The sequence below is a fragment of the Poecilia reticulata genome, chromosome 22, assembly GCF_904066995.2.
Source record: "Poecilia reticulata chromosome 22, P_reticulata-male-v2, whole genome shotgun sequence".
NCBI classification, from domain to species: Eukaryota; Metazoa; Chordata; class Actinopteri; order Cyprinodontiformes; family Poeciliidae; genus Poecilia; species Poecilia reticulata.
This window is the reverse complement of record NC_088851.1, coordinates 12552274-12572857: the sequence shown is the minus strand read 5'-3', so window position 1 is coordinate 12572857 and position 20584 is coordinate 12552274. Positions and strand designations below refer to the sequence as shown.

At 38.3% G+C, this 20584-nt stretch overlaps 2 protein-coding genes across 11 annotated transcripts in view; one reads left to right on the top strand and one right to left on the bottom strand.

Moving 5' to 3' along the window:
• ralgapa1 (Ral GTPase activating protein catalytic subunit alpha 1) overlaps positions 1 to 12915 on the bottom strand; it is a 68040-nt gene extending 55125 nt beyond the window's left edge. For 4 of the 9 annotated variants that reach the window (XM_081603193.1, XM_081603198.1, XM_081603195.1 and 1 more), the window contains exons 1-18: positions 12475 to 12911; positions 8682 to 8792; positions 8515 to 8564; positions 7922 to 7979; positions 7678 to 7721; positions 7379 to 7556; positions 7166 to 7281; positions 6728 to 6866; positions 6422 to 6630; positions 5070 to 5384; positions 4323 to 4502; positions 4155 to 4226; positions 3911 to 4059; positions 3392 to 3515; positions 3104 to 3250; positions 2933 to 3023; positions 2153 to 2314; positions 1474 to 1623 (exon numbers count right to left, since the gene is read on the bottom strand). In XM_081603193.1, the coding sequence (XP_081459319.1) occupies positions 1474 to 1623; positions 2153 to 2314; positions 2933 to 3023; positions 3104 to 3250; positions 3392 to 3515; positions 3911 to 4059; positions 4155 to 4226; positions 4323 to 4502; positions 5070 to 5384; positions 6422 to 6630; positions 6728 to 6866; positions 7166 to 7281; positions 7379 to 7556; positions 7678 to 7721; positions 7922 to 7979; positions 8515 to 8564; positions 8682 to 8792; positions 12475 to 12580 (2401 nt within the window). In that variant the 5' untranslated portion in view covers positions 12581 to 12911. Of the gene's footprint in view, positions 1 to 1473; positions 1624 to 2152; positions 2315 to 2932; positions 3024 to 3103; positions 3251 to 3391; positions 3516 to 3910; positions 4060 to 4154; positions 4227 to 4322; positions 4503 to 5069; positions 5385 to 6421; positions 6631 to 6727; positions 6867 to 7165; positions 7282 to 7378; positions 7557 to 7677; positions 7722 to 7921; positions 7980 to 8514; positions 8565 to 8681; positions 8793 to 12474 lie in introns of all 9 variants that reach the window. The other 5 variants (XM_008399828.3, XM_081603192.1, XM_081603194.1 and 2 more) reach the window with 5 other exon arrangements.
• A 229-nt stretch (positions 12916 to 13144) lies between these two features.
• On the top strand, positions 13145 to 20541 carry brms1la (BRMS1 like transcriptional repressor a). Of its 2 annotated transcripts, XM_008399826.2 has the most exons (9): positions 13145 to 13300; positions 14663 to 14831; positions 18388 to 18478; positions 18572 to 18699; positions 18792 to 18871; positions 18952 to 19048; positions 19134 to 19223; positions 19306 to 19370; positions 19462 to 20541. In XM_008399826.2, exons 2-9 carry the CDS (start codon positions 14693 to 14695, stop codon positions 19579 to 19581), a joined length of 810 nt encoding a protein of 269 aa, XP_008398048.1. In that variant the 5' UTR covers positions 13145 to 13300; positions 14663 to 14692; the 3' UTR covers positions 19582 to 20541. The 2 variants fall into 2 exon arrangements, with proteins under 2 accessions (XP_008398048.1, XP_008398049.1); XM_008399827.3 differs by lacking the exons at positions 13145 to 13300; positions 14663 to 14831 and adding an exon at positions 18028 to 18172.
• The last annotated feature ends 43 nt before the right edge of the window (positions 20542 to 20584 follow it).

Below are 20584 nucleotides of genomic sequence, written 5' to 3'. Positions count from 1 at the left end.
TGTATTGCTGTGATTGTAAGGTGTAAAGTTTACCTTCGACCAAACGCCCCCCCAAAGGAATCCCAGCACCCCCTTTTGTAAAAAGGGGGTGCTGGACGGGAAGCCAACTTCCCGTCTTGTCCTCTTTCCTCTAGCCATGCCCAGGGCCACTTGTTTTTAATTCCTTTCTCAAGTAAACGTGTTTCTTTACCGGGTCAGACTAACTCCATCTTCTTTCATATTGCATTTGATTTAACCGCCGAACCGAACGCATGCGCTTCTTTTCTACAAACCGTTTTACAGTCATTGGTCAAGAACACGGGAGCTAGAACTCTGATTGGCAGACATATTCGTAGATGGAGCTCTTTAAGCCCGGAGACTACAGTTTAGTTGAGGTGGACAGTTTGGTCAAAAGCCAGAAATCCGGCCCCCAGCCAGAGCTCTTTAAGCCCTGCAGGTGTTATGTCATGTTTATGACAGTGTCATTACAGTCTTATTCACCCCCCTTCAAATAAAGTGTTACCCAAAAGTTTAATTTTAGCAGGTGTAAAATCTCTGAAAGTCACATCTTAAGAAACAAAGATGTGAAATTTGAATATGCAAAGAATGACATAATATAAAAAGTAAGTGAACTGTTATCTTATAAGAGTAACCCAGATATGCTGTAATTGTTTTTAGTTGGGTTTAATGTAATGACTCCTATGTTCAATAACCTGGAGGATCTTACCACAGTGCCCATCCCGCAAAGAGACACCTTTAAAACTTCTAGCTGCGTTTTTTGTTTTTATTAAAAAGTATTTTATATTGTTATAGCCACTTATAAAGACTTCTAAACTTTCAATTTATTTACAAAGTAAACAAAAATATTCTGAACACATAGTACTTAATGAGAAAGAATAATTATTTTCAAAATCAGAAATAAGCCACAAATCTCCAATATGTGCCTCTCTATTTTACATAAAATGCACTGACGGTTGTAACTCACATAAGAAAACAAACAGCATGCATGTACAAGCATCAAGAAGAGAAAATTAGAGGACTCTGATATGAAGGATCTGCAAGAAATAACTGCATTAAAATAAATTACACATATCACAAGCGGTGAAAGTTAAACAAGAAAGACAGACAAGCAAACATTTGAAGAAAAAGAACACAGGCATGTGATTTAATGGACAAGCAGGAGTTCAAGCAGGACGTATTATGAAAAATGAAAGTTAAAAGTAAGGATACAGGACAACAGGTAGGTCCAGTTCTATGCGTGCAGATGTATATCAGACACAGTGAATGCTGACTGTCAAAATGCCTTTCTGTAGCATCAAATTTCCTGCTTCAGTGCCAATCAGTGTTCAAGGTTGGCTTAAACTGAAGAACAGGATGAATTACTGTTGAAAAGCATGCAAACTACCAACAAACAAACTTAATAGAGGCAGTTAGACGTGCAGGATTCTATGGCTTCCAGGCAGCAGGAAGACAGGTAGTGCAAAAAGAGTGTACCTGCCAGATGGTCGGCAAGAGGGGGTAGAAAAGGGTGGTGGTGGTGGTGGAGGAGGACAGGAAGAGGCGGAGCCAGAGCAGGAGCACTCTTAGCACTGCGAATAAAGGCTGAGGACAGTAGAGAGTCCCCCGTAGAACAGCTACGCAGGGCTGAAGAAGTTGGAAGAGAAATCGAGAAAACGGAGGAAAGAAAAAGAAGAGTATTGTTGTAGTGAGGAGTAAGGAAGAGAGGTGAGTGGAAACAGGCAGACGTAAGGATGAAAACCAAAAAGTGATTTGGAAAATAAAGAGCAGAAAGAAAGAACAGAAAGGGGAAGTTAAGGTTGAATACTGGTTAGAGATTGAGAGGAGAGGAAGATATCTATAAAACACGTCAGAAAGGAGAGAAAACGTTTTGTGGGTAGATTGAAAGACAAACACTGAAGGTGGAGGAGCTCTGATTCAGGATTAGCTCTGTAGAAAATACAAGGAAACAGTGACAGGCTGCTGGAAGCTTCGCAAAACAGGATCACTCAAGTTCCTGAATCACACCTCAACACGAAAATTAAAGCAAATTTGCAGGCATGGGGGAAGAAATATTACAGACAAGAGCTGGTTAGCATGAGCGACTCTGCCTTAAATTAATGAGTTATAGAATATAAAATAAGAAGAAAGGAATTCAAGCAAAGATGATACTGACCTACAGTCTTCTGGCGCACGATACTCCTTGCCTTTTCGATGCCTGGTGAGCCGGCTGTGGTGGCGCTCCGCTGGCGCATGGCGGCTGCCTGACCCGGCTGGTCTCTGCTCCAACCTTTAGAGAAGGACCGATCCACGGCCTGCCGCTGGCCCTCCGTACCGACTGGAGGACGAACAAATAACAGTCATTTAGGAGCAGCTAGTGATTGTAATGTTACATATTTCCTATGTCTTGCAAATTTACAACCTCAGACCAGTTCATAGTTGCGAAATGGAGGAGAGGGATATATGAATTCAAAATTTATTGTAAACACAATTCCGTCACGTCGCCCTGAACACGCCGTCCCCACAGTAAAACACGATGGTGGCGGCATTCTGCTGTGGGAATGATTTTCTCAAAAGAAGCTCCTCAGATGGATCTGGTTGCTGAGCAATCCCTGAAGAAAACCCTGTTAGAGGCTTGAAAATAATTTAGACTGTATGGAGGTCCACCCTCATCCCAAACCCACCATGGTAACACATGGCAGTGGCAGCATTATGCTTGGGGAACGCTTCAGATTTCACTTTACGACATTTTTGGTCTATCAGATAAAATACATTGATGTTTGTGGCTGAAAATGACTTTCACAAGGCACTTTACTGCCTTGACGCAGAATGCAGATAAAGTGCCTGCACTACTCCTTGGCTGTTCAAGTTAGGGGTAATAATATAACAAACTATTCTCATAGTCACAGTTGGGGCCGCTATAAAGTACTTCTCAAAGCAAACCATGTCCAGTAACCTTTTCCTTTAATCTTCTTCTGCTTTTGTTCGCTGAGTTTGTCCAGAGGCAGCTCATTTAGATCCACGCTGTACAGGTTCCTGGCCAAAACCTAGGAAACAGAGACGCCATCCATTTTGTTTATATAGAAGCAAGAATGCAGGCAACATTAAGGTAAGAAAGCTTTAATACCTTGGTGAGGGTCTCCATGGTGAGTGACCACTCAGTAACCAGCTCCTCCCAGCAGGTCAGAGAGGAAAGCACACAGAGGAGATCATCCCAAAGTTCTCTGCTGATGTACACGTTCAAGTTGCCCTTAATCCAGGCAACTATTAAAGTCTGCAAAGAAAAAGCAGAGTGAAAAAAAGAAAAAAATATATATAAATATAAATCTGCTTACATAATAATTAGTTACTAAATAAACTAAATGTTCTTTTGGAATAAGAACATAGAAACCAAATATTAATGTCAGCTGTGTACCTGAAAGATGGGCCCAGCCAGCCTGCCGGACAGCGTATTGATCTTCTTCCCTTGAGGCATGATGGATGGAGGCCTTTTCATCACAGATTCTGTCACCCTCAGCAGAACCAGTAAGATCTGCTCCCTACAAACAAGTACAGGAATATTTATTTTGTTTTTTAAAATCAGAATAGTTGTTTAATTGGACACAAGGAGATATGATTAAGCTTTTTTTTTGTTTGTTTTAATATATCAATAGAAGGAATTCTCTGTGTTTGCCAAAATAAATAGCATTCTAATCTATAGGGAAAAGTGTAGCTAAGTATCTTTATTTGATTTTTTAATAAAAAAAATTATAAACACCATATGATGTGTTACTACAATAAGTCAAAAGCACGTTTCCAAATATATATATATATATATATATATAAAAAAAAATTTTAACTTAAAAAAAAAAACGTATATCTGTGACAGTAGAAAACTGAAAATAGTGACATACTGACATATTTGTTGGCCTGTTCTGGGTATGTTTTCTTTTACCATGTTTTCTGGTCCATAGTTTCGTGCATAACTAGGCTGCGGTAGATGTTCAGGACCCGTTTGCACATGTCAACATGCTCCTCCAAAAGGATTTTGATGTCATTGGCAGGTTCCAGCAGGAAAACGTTGGCAGAGTGGGTGATGAAGACCTGGAGAAAACACAAAGGGTCTTATAAAATGAGAAAGAAGAACAAGATAGAATCATCTCGAGTGTACACCAGAGAAAAGTGTTGTAAGCTCCTGCCTGTAATGTCGTTTGATCTCCAGCATGAACACTGTACTCCAGCAATTCGCTGTCAATCTCTTTGTTGATTCCCTGAAAAAATGCAGAACATAAATTCGTTATTCAACTGCTACTTATAATTATGAATATTTTGACCGATTAAACTTTTGTTTCTGAAGAAATTCCCACCTCAGCCTCTTTGTCTCTCAGCTGAGAGCCTGCATCCAGACTGCCAGCAGCAGGAATGGGATACGGACCTTCCTCTGGCTCTTTCATAAACACTGGCTTGTCCTCCAAGGAGATCCACTCTTGATAAACACGAACAACTTTTCGCATCGCAGCTGCCTCACACATGGGAAGAAGAAATCCCTGAGTAGGAGGAGAGAAAGCAGATTAAGTCATTTCCATCCGTACATTTCTATTAATAATTTCAACTGTCCCCCCCCACGCAAAAAAAAAAAAGATAATAATTAACCTCCCACAAGTAAATTATACAAATGTTGTATTAATTCCCTGCACATATCCTTACACACAGTGTGACATTGGTATTGCCATTTACTGAGAAACAGTATTAGTGTGTGGAACCAGGCCTAATGTAACAAAAAAGTAACATTTTGTGGAAATGTGCTCCATGTGTAATGCTTGCTTCTGAAATTACACAAAATATGCAGATCACAATGTAACTTTTTCCTCTGGCGCGACCATTACACTCTGAATATTTTCTCTTCTGATGCAGGCACCGGACTTTTTGCTCTGGATCTAAGAAGCCGCTATCCAACATGCCTTAGGTTCCCTTTCTTTAACTTGCACAATAAAAATAGCACAAGTTAAATAAATAGAAAACAAATCCAAATCACCATCCCTCCTAATTTAAAACTGTAACTGACCAGATATCAAAAAAGTTGAAACTGATCCCTAATATTTATTTTCCTTCACCTGTCTGAAGATCTCTATGATGAAGTTGACGTTGGTCCTGGAGTTGGTCAGCACTCTCCTCACCACCTCCATGTCTGTCAGCTGCTCTTCGTCCATGGAGCACAGGGAGGAGGAGCTGGGCTCTCTCTCCGTCAGCGTGGAAGTGTTGGAGTGGCTCTGCTCCGGCTCTCCTGTACCCACCGGACCGCCGATGCTGCTTCCCGTCGGCCCCAACGAGCTGCCGCTACTTTCTAGGTGGCTCTCGGACCGACTCCCTCCTCCGCCGCCGTCGTCTGAGCTGCCTGCTGAGCGAGCAGCCAATCCAGCAGCTGCTCGCTGAGATAGACGATTAATAACAGTTAGAAGACTGCGTTGCACAATGACTATAGAAGCCAAAGTCTTAGAAATCAAGCAACCACCTCTGTGCTTGACTTGGAAATGCTACCAGATAGAGAGTTTTAAAATAAGAAAAAATATAGATTGATCTTTTGAGATCTCTTTAAAAGGAGACAGGAGGAGGCTTTACAACCAAAGAATACAGAAACCACGAGTCTAACACGGTTTCTGCTAGACTTCAAGTTTCTGCTAGACCTCGTGGCAGTTTGCCTTGCCAAACTGGATGGAATGATGATGAAAGAGGCCTCTCCATTCTTCAATTTATTCTCCAATCAGCATCTAGATGGTTGAAATTTGGATGCAATTGGATTTCTAACAGGACAATGATCCCAAACAGAGATAAAAACTGGTTTTGGACTGGATAAACCACGCTAATGCCAACATTATGGTCGTCCAAAAGTCCCAGCCTCAACTCTACCAAAAAAGCATGCATTAGGCTGCTTTCACAGAGTCAAAAGCAGGAGAGAAAGTCACCTTTAACTCTGAAATTGTTAGGTATAGTTTCAAATAACAGCTTTTTTTGGGACTGCACAATATTTCATTTGTTTTATGTGCAAAGTTCAGATACTAACACATTGTTAGCTCCTCCTCCATCTCAGTCTATGTTGACATGTGCCAGGGTGTTTCTGATTTGAGCAACCCAGATGAGGTCACAGAGTGCTACAAGGCACAGGGTGGCATGATGGGCAGGCCGCTGCACTTGGCACAGCGCAGCCCCGCTCTGCAGTCAAGCAGCACATTCATAATAATTGTGTTTAAAGCTTCCTATGTGAAGGCAGCATTATACTTAAGAGCTTGGTCTGTTCCAGGAAACAAATCAATTTGGATGGCAACAAACTTGTGTGGTCAAAGTGAAAATGACTAATGGTTAAGTTCTGATTGAGATTCTCTGTGGATTTTAAAAAAAAACACAATAAATTAAGATGATTCTTTTTTTTTAAAAATCATTAATAAACCCCATATTTAGAGGACAGTACCTGTATGTTCTTTGGGACGCTCTCGCCCTCTGTTCCTGGGATCTGGGTTTGGGTGTTGGGTCGCGGTTCCAACCAGAAGGAAACGAGCCAGCGGATAAAGATGACTCTGGCCTGAAGGAAGCTCTCTTTGGTGCAGTACACGGTTTCACCACCGTCCTGCTCTCTGCGCACCACACTGTAATAGGGCTTAGGACGCATCGGAGGTACATCTAAAGAAACATAACATCAAATGCACTTCAGCAAAACACACAAATCTCCTGTTTCCAATGTAATTCATGGGATTCTTCCTGCAGTAAGAGCACTGACCCAAGATGGGGTTGTAAAGGCTTGTTTCCATAGCGAAGTTGGGAAATATGTGAGGAAGGTAAAACTTCCTGAAGTGGCCAAAGAGGAAGCTGAAGCCACGTTCATGGTTGTCTTTACACCGCCACTCCAGAGACTTCGCCTGGTCGATACAGACACAAACAAAAAAAAAACCCTGTATTATAACGAGAAATTAGGCCGCACAAAATAGGAACAAGCAGAGAGAAGCACCATTGTGAATCTTATCAGTGTGTGAATGTTTGCACAGATGTGGGTGAAAGCAGCAAGAAAAGAAATTACAAGCAGGGGGTGCAATATGCCTTTAAATCAGCAACACCAGCCGCATTTATCCCGTGTTTACCATTAGTGATATTAGTAAAGCATGGCAGCATTATTACATCGTGGTTTCATTAAATATGTTAGTAAGAAAATGGATAATACCTGGTTTACCATGTATTTCAGCAGAGCTTCCAAGAAAAAGGCAGTGAGGTCGTCCTGGTTCTTATCGCCGGACTGTGGAGCGACCAGTGGCGTGATTTCTTCTGGGGTCACTTGAGCTGCAGAAATGAAACGCAGGAATATTAAAGCTGCGTTCAGTGATCCAACGGGAAACAAACCACAGTCTGTATGAGTGGGTGCTTTAGTTGTACGAACTCTCAGTCAGACTCAGTGGCGGGTTGATCAGAGTGTCCAGGGTGCGTGGGGTCCCACGTAAGAGAGGAGCGGGAAAACCCGGAATCAGACATGCAAACATGCACAGCTGCTCGCTCTCAGCGTTGCTCTGCAGCGCCTGCATCCACAGCAAAAAAAGCCGCACGCCTTCCCGACGGATCTAAGAGGTGGATTAAAGAATAAAATAAAAGAAAAAAAAAAAGAGGGAAAAATTCAAATCAACAATAGTTAATCTATCATCAGGAAATCGAGATGTTCAACATCTTTTTGTGTTACATTACCTTCAGAGAGTTTCCAGTGTGAAGCAGCTTCTTAAGAATTAGTCCTGGGAGAAAAATATGAGCCACAACTTCATTAGTTTACTCAGCTATCTGGTTGATTTTGCTATGAGTTTAAACAAGAAAGCTGCTTAAAAAGCACTTGCTTGTTGTCTAAATTGTTAGGAAAATGTGACTGAAACAAGTCTTGACAGAAAAAAAAAATCTTTGGTAGTGAATTGTGTTAGGAGGAGTAAGGAAACCGTACCTATGCTGTGGAACTGCCACCGACTCTGGATTCTCTCTGGCAGAAGTTGAAGGATTTTCTAAAAGACAAAAATATACAACAGGTTGGTTTGAGGGAGATTTAAATTAAAATGTTCAGACTTTTCCAATATTTTAGCAAAATTTTAGGGTGAAAATTAGGTGGCCATGTAGTAGTAAACTTAACGTTTTATTTTATTTTTATTCTGTGATTTTTAACTCATTATTCTTTCCTCTGTAAAAGGAGTACAATTTATTTGGAAAATATGACATTGCAATAATATAGTTAAATATCATGAAGACAATATCAATCAGCAGAATGCTCATTATTTTCCAGAACTTTAGAAATGAACAAATCTGATTGCAGACTTTAAATACACTGATCATGAAATAAAAGAGCCACAAATCTAACAAGCCACCAGTTCTTTGTATGTCACAAATTTTTAAATGATCTGTATTTTATTAATTTCTCTTCAGCAAAAAAAAAGCAAACAAAAAAAAACAAAAACAGTTTTATCTGCTGATAAAATTCACAGACACATTAGGCCATTTCTTTACCCAGAGTGAAATAATACATGATCACTTTCTGGACTTTACCTCAAAGATGAAGAGGATTGAGTCCAGCTCCTCCCTCTGAGACTTATGACCTGTAAATCACAGAGTCGTATTAAAAGACAAAAACAATCACAAAAAAAAAAAAGAAAAAAAAAAGAAGGAAGATGATGGATAACGTCTTTGGCCGTTTATTAATGGGAAAACTTTACCTTTTTGCTTGAGGCTGACCTCGATGGTGACAAAGTTTTCAAAGAAGACATAGTAGATATGGGAATAGTACATATCGAAGAACTGCTTCAGATCTGGAGCCTCGGAATTTTCTGTGAGGAAGAAACAGAACGAGGCTCGGATTTATCTGGGAAACGCGTGAAGGAACGACTCACAGAGGCCATGCCGATTTGTTTTTACAATCTTGCCAGTGCAGAAAACAATACCCCTTACACATTCATTTGGGGAGTGCAACTAATAGCTGTCGACCAATTACTCTGTTCGCAGTTGCGGCCCACTATTTACAACTTCATACGTCGAACTTAACAGCGCTGCGTCAGGCGTTGAAGTTTGAGATTTGATATGATGACGCCTAAACATAACTCTGCATTAAGCTTCTTCGGGATGTTCCTTTACCACAGACAAATTGTTGGTCGGTTAATTCATCTCCTGCAATCACTCCTGAACTAGACACTCAACATATCTGAACTCTTAAGGCAGAGATTCAACCCCCGACCCAGGGGAAACATTCCACTGTTTTCCCTCTGACAACCAGCCTGAGCAATCAGCCTCCCATGAACCCATCAGCGCTCCAGGATGGAAGCACATCGCTCCTACTGAATATCAAGTTCAATAAGCAGTCGGAGGGTTACTTCCCGACACTCTGGAGTAAACTTTTCTAATTGTATGACATTCAACTGCACGTAACTTTTCTATAACCTCAGATTATCCATTTTCCACTCCAAGAGACATCTCTTGAGAAAAAAACAAACACAAATAAGAGGAATATTACAGAATAAAGGGGAAGACTTTTTCAACATATTTAAGTAATGCATGTCAGTCAATCTTCTTTGTTTATCTGCATTCCACAGTTGAAGACTATGTTTAAATGCATCAGCGGTAAAAAATTAATAAGACTCTTTGTTAAAGATTACACATTTCTGATCAGGAAGTAGTTCTGAGAAACATGAACTCGGTGTTTAATCTGACTTCTGCAAATTTACCTCATGTCATGACGTTCCGCGTTTGCTTTTTCTCTCACTTGGATTTGTGTTTCTTTTTTTTTTGCCCCTTATTATTCTTCACAGTCACACAATGCTGACTCTATAACATTTTATTAACATTCCCGTGTCTCTGCAGAGACACATTTTGGATTCCTCCTTATACGACAACTGAAAGTCAAACTCACATCAGTGTCAGAGAGCCTGCCCTTGTAAGGTCTTGCCTGGGAGGTTTATCTTCTCTGACACACACATTCAAGCAAAACTTTTATCAACACTGTGCAGCTGACTCTTAATCTGTTTTAGATTTTGATTGCTAATAATAGGGTGGAACCCAAGGCTTAAAAAGTCAAGTGAAACAGACATTAAGATTTGTTTATTGTCTGTTATATATTACATAAAAGACTTTGCTGACCAAATAAACCTTAGAAATGGAGGTGCTTGATTTGATTGCATTTCCTTCCCCACGGATTTATAAAGGAAACAAGAGGGAACCCAAGATTTGCTTTGTTATTAATATTGGTGTTTAAAGTAACTGTAAGGAACAAAAATGCAGATGTTTGAAACAGAGACAACGGACGTGTGTGTTGCCCAGGATGTACACCACCTCTCACCCACAGGACCAAATCTCCTTAACCAAGTCCAAATAAGCACCTATAGAAGATGGATTATATTGCTGAGACTTCATCTACAGTAAAGTCTCACATGCTCAAGCTTTGTGCTCCATGTGTGCTGGTTTGAGTTGCAAATATGTTGCTTTGTCCCACCATCATTTTCAAGAAATTATGAACTAAACCTCTGGGTGACTGTTTTAAGTCATAATCTCTAAAATGTTGGTGCCACAAACCATTGCAGCACAAACTACTGACACCATTTCCGCTTGAGTTGGGCAGTATGAGGTTGACTCATAAACTTTTATTAATATCTTTAAAAGAAAATAAGCTAAAACTGCTGTAAACTAATACAAATGTTTGACAGATGTTAAAAACGTAGAGAGGGAGACTTCAGTCAAGTAAAGCATCTAATTGACTGCACAACCAATGATTAATCCCTCGTCTGAGATACAGATCATGACTGAATGAACAAGATCCTGCATACGGCCTTTTCTTTATTTTTCTGTATAGAACATAGTTTAAATATTTTAGAAATGAGCCACATTAGATTAGACTGAAAGTCTATAAAACCTTCCTTAAGTGTATAACAACAAGAATATCTAAACTAGCAATTGCACCAAATCTAGAGCTCTTTCATCACCCAAACCAGAACTATTATGGTTAAAACTGTCTTGGTGCAGGCCTGTTTTGCTGGTCTTTATGGTTGTTATCATAATTTTGAGTTCCCTACAGAGCACAGAAAGGGGGCACACCCCTCTCTCACAAAGACAAAAACAGAGGAAGTTCCGCTACGGTACTGGACACAGAGAGGAAATTCTAGAGGCTATTTCCCCATCCGGCATGAGCCATTAGTGAGACCCAAGCTTGCCCGAGCACTCACAGCTCCAGCAGGTAAAATATCGGGTCATCGCCTCTTTTCTCCGACACATCACAAATTGTTTGTGTGCTAAAGCATGGAGAAAACCCACTCAGCACTTGTCACTCTTCAGGTTCCTGTGCAGAAACGCAGGCACACCCGTGAAGAAATTACCACAACCTGACTGACAACATGTGGCATCGCAGTGTCTGCATTTCAGCCGGCAGGACACACAACACAGCAAAACTGACATAATTTATGAAACACAGCCATGTTTTCTAAGGAATATTGGTTCTGTTCGGTTAGTATGAAATGTTCCCATTTGGTTACGAGAACTTGACAAAATTTCTCCCACAAGATTTGGTCGACTTTGCTCAGTCTGGTTGCTTTCTCTGGAATAAAAATATTTCACATTACAGCTATATTCCTAAACCCCATGCACAACAGAATACAAACAATTGTCAGAAAAAAACACACGCAAAAAAACACTGCAATGATTCTGCGTTAACCGTAATTGATAACAGATGAAAACTAAAGACTGAATGCTGCAAATTAATCAAAAAATGCTTCAACAAAGTGTGTACAGACCAATGCATCAAGCTAATTGTAGCTTTACTTTGCTCATAATTTTTTACTTTAGAAGATTGGCTTATCAGTTGAATTTTACAGGATATGCGTCATATTAAAAGTAGAGGAAAAATGCTTTTATTCTGTAAATGGAACTTATATTAAGTTAAAAAACAACAACAAAATTTAACATTATGCTACATAAACATTACTGTAAAGATTTTCTTAAACTTTTTCTCTGCAATTTTTTCACTTACTTAAAAATGCTTTACAGAGCTTCTCACAACTTATTCATGATTGTGATTGGCATAGGAAAAAAAAAACATAATCAAACCACCAAATTAAACCTACATCTTCCAAACTCCACTTTCCAAAAACATAAACAATAACCAAGAGCGTCATAAAAACGCCTAATTTACTATCAGTCTGAATAATGAACTCTACACAGCTAGGCTTCTTACACCTAAAGCACCATGCAAAATATATTTTCAATTTGTAACACGGTAAAAAAAAAATATTGTGTGAAAATAGTAATTTCCAAGATTAACTAATGTTTGAAATATAATGGCTTTCTTTATGTTTGAAAACAACAGTAATAAATCAACGAAGCCTTAAAAATAATTAGTTGTGCATTTACTCCCACAGAGCGCAACTTACAGATGCTAGAGATTGGCCTGACATGCACAAAGTATGTGTGTACACAGGCAGGGAAACACAAGCTAACCTCGTAGCTGCTTACTGTGGATCTTTAACTCACCTATGACAATTCTGAGATGCTTGAGTCTCGTCAACACGTCCTTCTTCGGGTCCAACACTTTCTGTGTTGATTTTTTAACGTCTCCATGAGGCTTTTTGGAAAACATTCCCGAGGCAGGAGATACAACAACAAAAAACCACGACGGTGAGGAACAGAAGCTGAGGGGGCTAGCTGAGCCGCAGAAACAAACTCAGACGTTAATCTTTAACCGTCACAAGAACCTCGTCGCTCCCGGTTCATTAACACCAGTTCTCTGCTACAGAGCTGAAAATATCCAGCAGAAAAATCTCCCCCATTCTGCTCAAATTAAAGGCGAATGTGCAAGACGTAGCGGGGCGACGCATCCATCTCTAAACCGCACCTCCCTTCTTCCACTCTGGTCAGCGGCGGCTCGTACGACGGTGGCTGTCATGGCGGAAACAAAGTGAGTGATATAAGAAAAAAATCAAAATAAATACAAGTCAACGGTTTTCAAACTTTAATTAAAGTGGTTGTAATATATGCTGCACAAATTTTTACGTATTTTAAAAACTAAAAAGTCAACAACAAATAAAGTTTTTAACGCCTTTTTAAACATTATGAAGGAATTTTCCCCCTTAGAGGGACTTCTGGGTAATGCAGTTCAAAGCCTATTATTTTAGGTCCTTCATTAGTTAGTCTTAGCATCGAAATAAACTACAGTTCCCATGAAAACCCATTGCTGAGATTTGTTTTTAGCATGGCAGGGACACAAGTTGTGCGCAAAGAAAATATATTTTAAAATTTTTATAGTTTTTTTTAATAATTTGAAAGGGTTCTCGTAATTATCGCCTTTCTCAAAAACTATGTAAGTTGCGATTCAAACATATTTACTTATTTTGCGAATTTGTGATGTTATCATGATTGTTAACTCACTGGTTTGCTAACATGCTAACGAAGTGCTAACATTATTTGTTTGTAAAGTTGAATTATTAATAAAATACAAAAGACCAGTCACATATTGAGCTACGTTTGCTTACATTTTAACTAATAAGTATATCAATTGAATGTAATTACTGATTATTTTCCCCCCTCAGATACACATGTGGTGTAAACAGAATATAAGAAGAATTTGGGAAAATAATAAATCGTAAATGTTTCTATTTAATCATATTCTTTAATGTACAAGCGTGTTAATTGAAGCTTTTCTATTGTCTTACATAAATGTAAAAATACAATCATGTTTAAAAACTCACACCCATATTTTTATTTATTTATTTTTCAATTAATCGCTTAACCGTCCTGTTATGTTGCTGGTCAAATTAACCCGTTTTAAAGTTGTTGGGTTTTTTTTTCCCCAAATAGTTGCATGAAACTTTTTCTATTTGTCTTAATAGGTGCACTCTACATATACATTGAACATGTATTCATTTTACACATTTACACCATCCTCTGCGTCTACATATTACATAGAAACTGTTCGGGTCAATTTGACAGTCAAGTTGAAGGATAAAAAAGATTTTTTTAAATCCCAATTCTATATGTTTCCTTGCAGCTATGAACCATATTTCACCACATATACATGCACACGTGCGCACACACAAACCCACTTTCTCACTATTCTCTTTACTTCACTAGGAAACTGCGAGAAAGCAGGTGTTCAGACAACTTTTGACGGGAACCTTTTCCATTCCCGTGGGCAAACTCCACCCACACTGAGTGAATATTCAGCAGAAGTGGGGGGAAACATAAATACTGTCTACAAGACTCATTTGTCTTGATTTTAATCAGCGGGTCAATTTGACCCTGAACAGTATACGTGTCTCAAGATCAATTATAAAGATCACCCATTGAAAGAAAAATCAAAATATATATATATATTTTTTCACAAAAGATCAATTTCAAGGAAATTATTGTTTTTTTTGTGTGTAGGTTTTTATCAGTGGACATAAAAAATGTAAATTCCATTTTTTATGTCCAAATGAGTAAGTTGTCATCATTAATCCTTTATTTGTGAGAAATAAAAAAAAAAACATCATTGCACAAATATTGATTGAAATGGTTAGTATTGGAGTTAATAATCAGATACAAAAATGTTTTGGAGGAATTTTTTGGTTTCTGACACTATAGCATGGCTAAACACTCCCCGGGTCAAATTGACCCACAGACATTATTGCTGTACCTCAGAAACGAACATAACAGGAGGGTTAATCGCATCTCTGTTTCACAGCGTTTTAGAGTCTAAATTGGAGTTGGTGCGATGCCGGTGCACCGCGACCGAGAGAAGAAGGAGAGTATAGCAGAGGAGATGGAGGTAGAAGAACAGGAGCATGAAGCTTCCAGCTCAGACGAGGAGGAATCTGACTCCTCTTCTGTCTCTGAGGATGGAGACACTTCTGGTGAGGAAACTCAGAAGTTGGTTACTGTTTTTTTTACGATGTGCATAATCCATTATTTGTTAAAAATAAATAAATAAATCATACCTCTTAAACTTTCTCACATTTTGAAATTGCATGTAATATTGTTCTCCTTCCAATCTGAATGAAATTGAGAAAGTCTGGAAACAAGAAATGACAAAACCTGCAACCGTCTCTATAGGGAAGCTGGTACATTCAGCTTCTCTATGAGGCCTGGAAATGCTTCTCAATTCCAGTCCTCAGGTCCCCTACTCTGTATGTTTTAGATGTGCCTCTATTCCAGAACAGCTGATACAAATAAATTGCATAACCATCATCTTCTTCTTCTTCTTTTGAATTTATTGGCGGCTGGCAACCAACTTAAGGTGCATTTACCGCCACCTACCAGACTGGAGTGTGGTCATCAGTGATCTCAGAGGGAATTTAACATACCTCAATGATGTGTGTGTTGAGATGTGCAAATTCACATCTCAACACACTCATAAAATACATGTATGAATGCATGAGCGTACACCGGCATACACACACTTACATACACATATTCTAAATACGATTAATTAACTCAGTGTTATTTAAAAACCTAAACAAGAGATTTTTAACATAATTGGATTTATTTCCTAAAAGATTAATCATAGACAGTCCTATGTTCTTTCTGCTTAGTAATGTCTTTCAAAGCTGACGTTCCTCTGAGTATTTATCACATTCTAACAAGACATGCTCCACTGTTTCCATCTGATTGCAATAATTACAAGCCCCATTCTTTTTCTTCTTGTCGGTTTTATGGCGGTTGGCAACAAACTGATAGTAGCATTACCGCCACTTACTGGTACGGAGTGTGGTTTGTGATGGCATAAATATTTATCCTCATCTATATATACATATATTCTACCATAAATTCTACCTAAACATACACTCACACATTCACACATAAAAACACATACATACTTGTGCACAACTTTGTATATTATGCCTTCATTCACTAACACACTTACTATAATTAAATTCTATGAAATAATTTAGTTTTCTTTAGAAATCGAAATCTTAACCTTGTTATCACTCTTTCCTCCTTTCTATTTCTTCTTCCATTTCTTCTTTCTCCTACAATCTTCTGAATTTTATAAAACCATCTTCCTGTTTTATCTTCATCCCACCTTTTTTGCCATACTTTCATCAGTTTCTCTTTAACAATACTCTTTCCTTCGATTTACTTATTTTAACTGTAAAACTAATAGGATTTTTAATTGCCCTCTTTGCCATTTTATCTGCTCTCTCGTTTCCTTCAACTCCAATATGTGCTGGAACCCACACAAATATAACTATCAAACCCATGTTTTGTATTCTGAATAATGTATGATATATTTCTAATAAAATGTCCATCCTACTATCTGTTTCTTTATATTTTAAACTTAATAATGCAGAGCTTGAATCTGAACATATTATTGTTTTTAATGGTTTTACGTCTTCTACCCATTGTTAAGCTAATAATATTGCCAGCATTTCTCCTGCGTAAATCCATCTGTAATTCGTTTTCCTATTTTTATATTGAATTCTGGTACTACAAACGCTATTCCTATTTCCCCAGTTATTTTTGATGCATTAGTATAAATTTGAACATATTGATAATAATTATTTAAATATAATTGCACTGAATAGCTATCTACAATGTATGATTTATTTTGTTTCTTTTCCATTATTGACATATCTACTCTTGCTTCTGGTAGAATCCAGGGAGGTATAATTGATATTGACTAATTTCTAAACTATTCATTTAAAAAAAATGTATTTAATTTTCAATTGTCCATCCAAAACTCATTTCTTTCTTTTCTTTTTCCCAACATGGCTTTAAAATTTCCAGAGTTGGAAGATCAACGTTATTTGCTTGCAAATTTAACCAATAATTAATTTCTAATTTTGTTCTTCTTAAAACTAACGGCACTTCTCCCATTTCTATTTCTAATACTGCTGTTGGTGTGGTTTTAAATGCTCCAGTACATAATCTTAGTGCCTGATGTTGGATAATGTCTAATTTAACCAGATGTGTTTTAGCTGCTGAACCGTAAACTAAACAACCAAAGTCTATGTTGGATCTTATCACACCTGTGTAAATATGTTTTAGTGATTGCCTATCTGCTCACCAGTCACTGCCAGCCAAACATCTCAAAATATTCAAAATTTTCTTACATTTATCAACAACTTTTTGAATATGTATATGCCATTTAAATTTTTCATCAAACCATAGCCCTAAAAATGTTATACACTTTACCTGCTCTAACTCTTGATTATATAATTTCAATTTTATTTCCTTGTTTATTTTTTTCTGAGTAAATATCATTACTTTCGTTTTATCAGCTGAGAACTTAAATCCCCATTGCAACGCCCATTTCTCTATTTCAATAATAACCTCTTGTAATTTTTTTAACAATAAAATCAATGTATTTCCCTCTTTTCCAAACAGCTCCATCATCTGCAAAAAGTGAACAACCCATGTCTTTTCCAATATCTTTAAATACGTAATTTATCATAATTGAAAACAGTAATGGACTTATAATACTCCCCTGTGGAGTTCCATTTTCTATTATATCTTTTTCTGAGATAACTTCTCCTATTCTAACTTGTATTTTTCTATTTGTTAAAAAGTCTTTAATCCATTTAAATATTCTCCCTTTAATACCCAACTTGTATAATTTAATTAATAATCCCTCCACCCACATCATGTCGTATGCCTTTTCTATATCAAAAAATACTGCAACTACACTTTCTTTATTTACTTGTGCTCTTCTAATGCCATGCTCTAAACTTAGCGTTGGATCGTTAGTACTCCTCCCTTTTCGAAAACCACTTTGATATTTTGACATATATCCTTTACTATTTAAATAATATACTAGTCTATTTTTAATAATTTTTTCCATTACAAGCCCAATTCTCATTGCATAGCCATCAAGTGCTGCAGAAGCCTGTTAATCACCCACAGATACAATCCAGGTGTGTGGCAGAAGGGAAACACCTAAAACATGCAGAGCATGGGGGGCCCGAGGACCGGAATCGAGAAACACTGCCTTAACAGTCGCAGCTGTAATTACATCAAGTTGAGCACAGGTGTCAAACTCCAGTCCTGGAGGGCCACTGCCCTGCAACTTTTAGATGTGCCTCTGCTGCACCACATCTGAACAGAATAATTAGGTCATTAGCCAGGCTCTGGAGACCTTATATACACAAGAAGGAGGTAATTAAGTCATTTTGGTTCAGTTTCTTTACACATCTAAAAACTGCAGGACTTTCCTGGAGTTTGATACCCCTGAACTAGAGATTCCACAACTTAACAGGTCTGACTAAAAATGCGTTCCATACATTTTATATTTTATTCATAATTTTTTTGAAACCTTGCATCTCTTTCCTTTCACTTTACAATTATTTGCTAGTTTGGGTTGGGTGTATTAGAGCGAATCTCAGTAATAGGCACCAAAATTTATGGTTTTAATGTCAAAATGTTCAAAGGGTATGAAAACTTCTTCAAGAGGAATGTTTTTTAATTTCCCAGAAATGGATGAGGAAGACTGTGAACGGAGGAGACTGGAGTGCCTGGATGAAATGTCCAACCTGGAGAAGCAATTTAACAGACTGAAGGACCAGTAAGGCCGATTTTTAAAAAAATTTTTTTTAATTCTCTCTCTTCAGTGTGCTCGGTGTCATAACGGCGAGTTACGTCCGTGCTTGATGTGCAGGTTGTATCGAGAGCGACTCAGCCAGGTGAACTGCAAGCTGGAGGAGGTCGAGGCCGGACGGGCAGCAGAATACCTGGATCCTCTGGCGGTACTGCTGGAGAACATGCAGGTCCGCACTAAAGTGGCAGGTAACTTCAGCTGGTTTACAAATCCTTCTAGTCCTCCCTTCACGGTGTTCAGTCTCTCAGCCTGCATTTTTATTTTTATTTTTCTCTGACAGGCATTTACCGAGAGCTGTGTCTGGATTCTGTGAGGAACAAGTACGACTGTGAAATCCAGGCTGCGCGCCAACACTGGGAGGTTAGAAACATTGGTTATCCACTAAGGTTCTCCTGGACAGCTGAACTTTGTTTTAATTCATAACTTTTGTGTGTGAGCAGAGTGAGAAACTGCTGCTGTTTGATACAGTGCAGAGCGAGCTGGAGGAGAAAATCAGTAGACTGGAGGAGGACAGACACAGCATCGACATCACATCAGGTAGCGCGGTGACTGCAGTGTGTGTGGTGCTGCAAAGCCTTTGGTGCTTCTCGCAATGCCTCTGAGTCATCTTGTCTTTGCTCAGAGCTGTGGAATGATGAGCTGTCTGGGAGGAAGAAAAGGCAAGATGCTTTAAGTCCAGATAAGAAGAGGAGGCGACCTTCTGTGGTTTCTGATATCCTTTTATGTCGCAGCATCTAGGAATTGTATATCTCCTAAAAACTTTAGCAATTGAATGTGTCCTTAACCCTGTTCACGTCCATATATTGTCTATATGCTGCCAGACTTGGACATCCTAGAGGACTGGACAGCTATCAGAAAGGTGCACATTGAAGATTGCCTGTCCATTTCTTCACTACAAAGTGTTTTTATGCATTTTTTTCACCCAACACCTTTTTTCATTTGCATTGCAGTCTGTTGCTACCTTGGGCCCTCCCAGAGTGAAGGTTGACGCGGACAGCTGCTTGTTCCCCTTCCGATCTGACAAAAATAAGCAGATTGTCAACTGCTGGGAAGCCCATACGCATGTTTAAAAGCGCATAAGGACTTCAGCGTACAAGCAAGACGCTAATATGAACGTTTCTACTCCCCAAAATCAGGTGGCGATTAAATCTTCATATTTTAAGCTGCCAGTCATGCAGGGTTTTTCTGCACAATAGAAAATCTCCAACATTAGTTATCCTTTCAGACAAATGTGGCTGCTTTGGTTTAGACTCAGGCTTTTACAGATTGATCTTTTTAAACTTTCATTTGCATGATTTTTTTGTAAACATGAAACTCGAAGCAATCACTAAGCAGGTTGTAGAGTTGGTTTAAACTTCTTCACAGTTAAAGCGGCACAAATGGTTCTCCCACTCAAGCTACATGAGTCGGTTCTTTTCTAAGAAACTCCTTCATAAGAGGATAATGAGTAAATGGTTACAGTGTTAATTTATGTCTTGACTGTGCATCCACTTGGTTTGGAATTTTAAACGGCCTCAAATTGCAGAACTTTTCTAGAAAACTGATTTTAGATGAGGATACCATTGTCTTTTTACATATAAAGTGAAGAGTTAAAAACATTTTTGGTCTACAGATTGGAGAATTATTAATGTTCTCTGGCTTAGCTAGGAAGCTTTTCTATCTTTTTTTTTATCTTGATCATATGACCCATGTTGCATATAATTCTCTTCAAAAAGCTTTTAGTTTACAAGGGAATATTAGAATTAAACCATGTTTTTTTTTTTTTTGTTTTTTTTTTAAGTGCTTCAGAGCATATTGCAGTGCAGAATGTTGCCTCCTACCTCTTTTTGCTTTTACCAATATTTTCATATTAGAAATGTTCCCTTTTTTTTTTTTGGACACCCTTCAAGTTTCCATCTGATCAGCAAGAAAGACTATTTTGTTTAATTTTTATTTTGTTTAAGGTCTTTTTTTTTTAGCAGATTGGTTCATGTCAGGTGCAGTTGTCTCTCCTGTTGATGGTTTTACAAATAAAAGGTTTTGTAAGTTTATTCCGTGTCTGTGAAAACTCAGGATTGCAGTAAAACACATCGG

Bases quoted from the DNA above. Each gene is read 5' to 3' on its own strand.
- brms1la (XM_008399826.2), top strand. From the start codon at position 14,693: ATGCCGGTGCACCGCGACCGAGAGAAGAAGGAGAGTATAGCAGAGGAG. The intron at 18,700-18,791 runs GTAACTTCAGCT...TTTCTCTGACAG, and splicing joins GGTCCGCACTAAAGTGGCAG to GCATTTACCGAGAGCTGTGT. The intron at 19,224-19,305 runs ATATCCTTTTAT...AACCCTGTTCAC, and splicing joins GCGACCTTCTGTGGTTTCTG to GTCCATATATTGTCTATATG.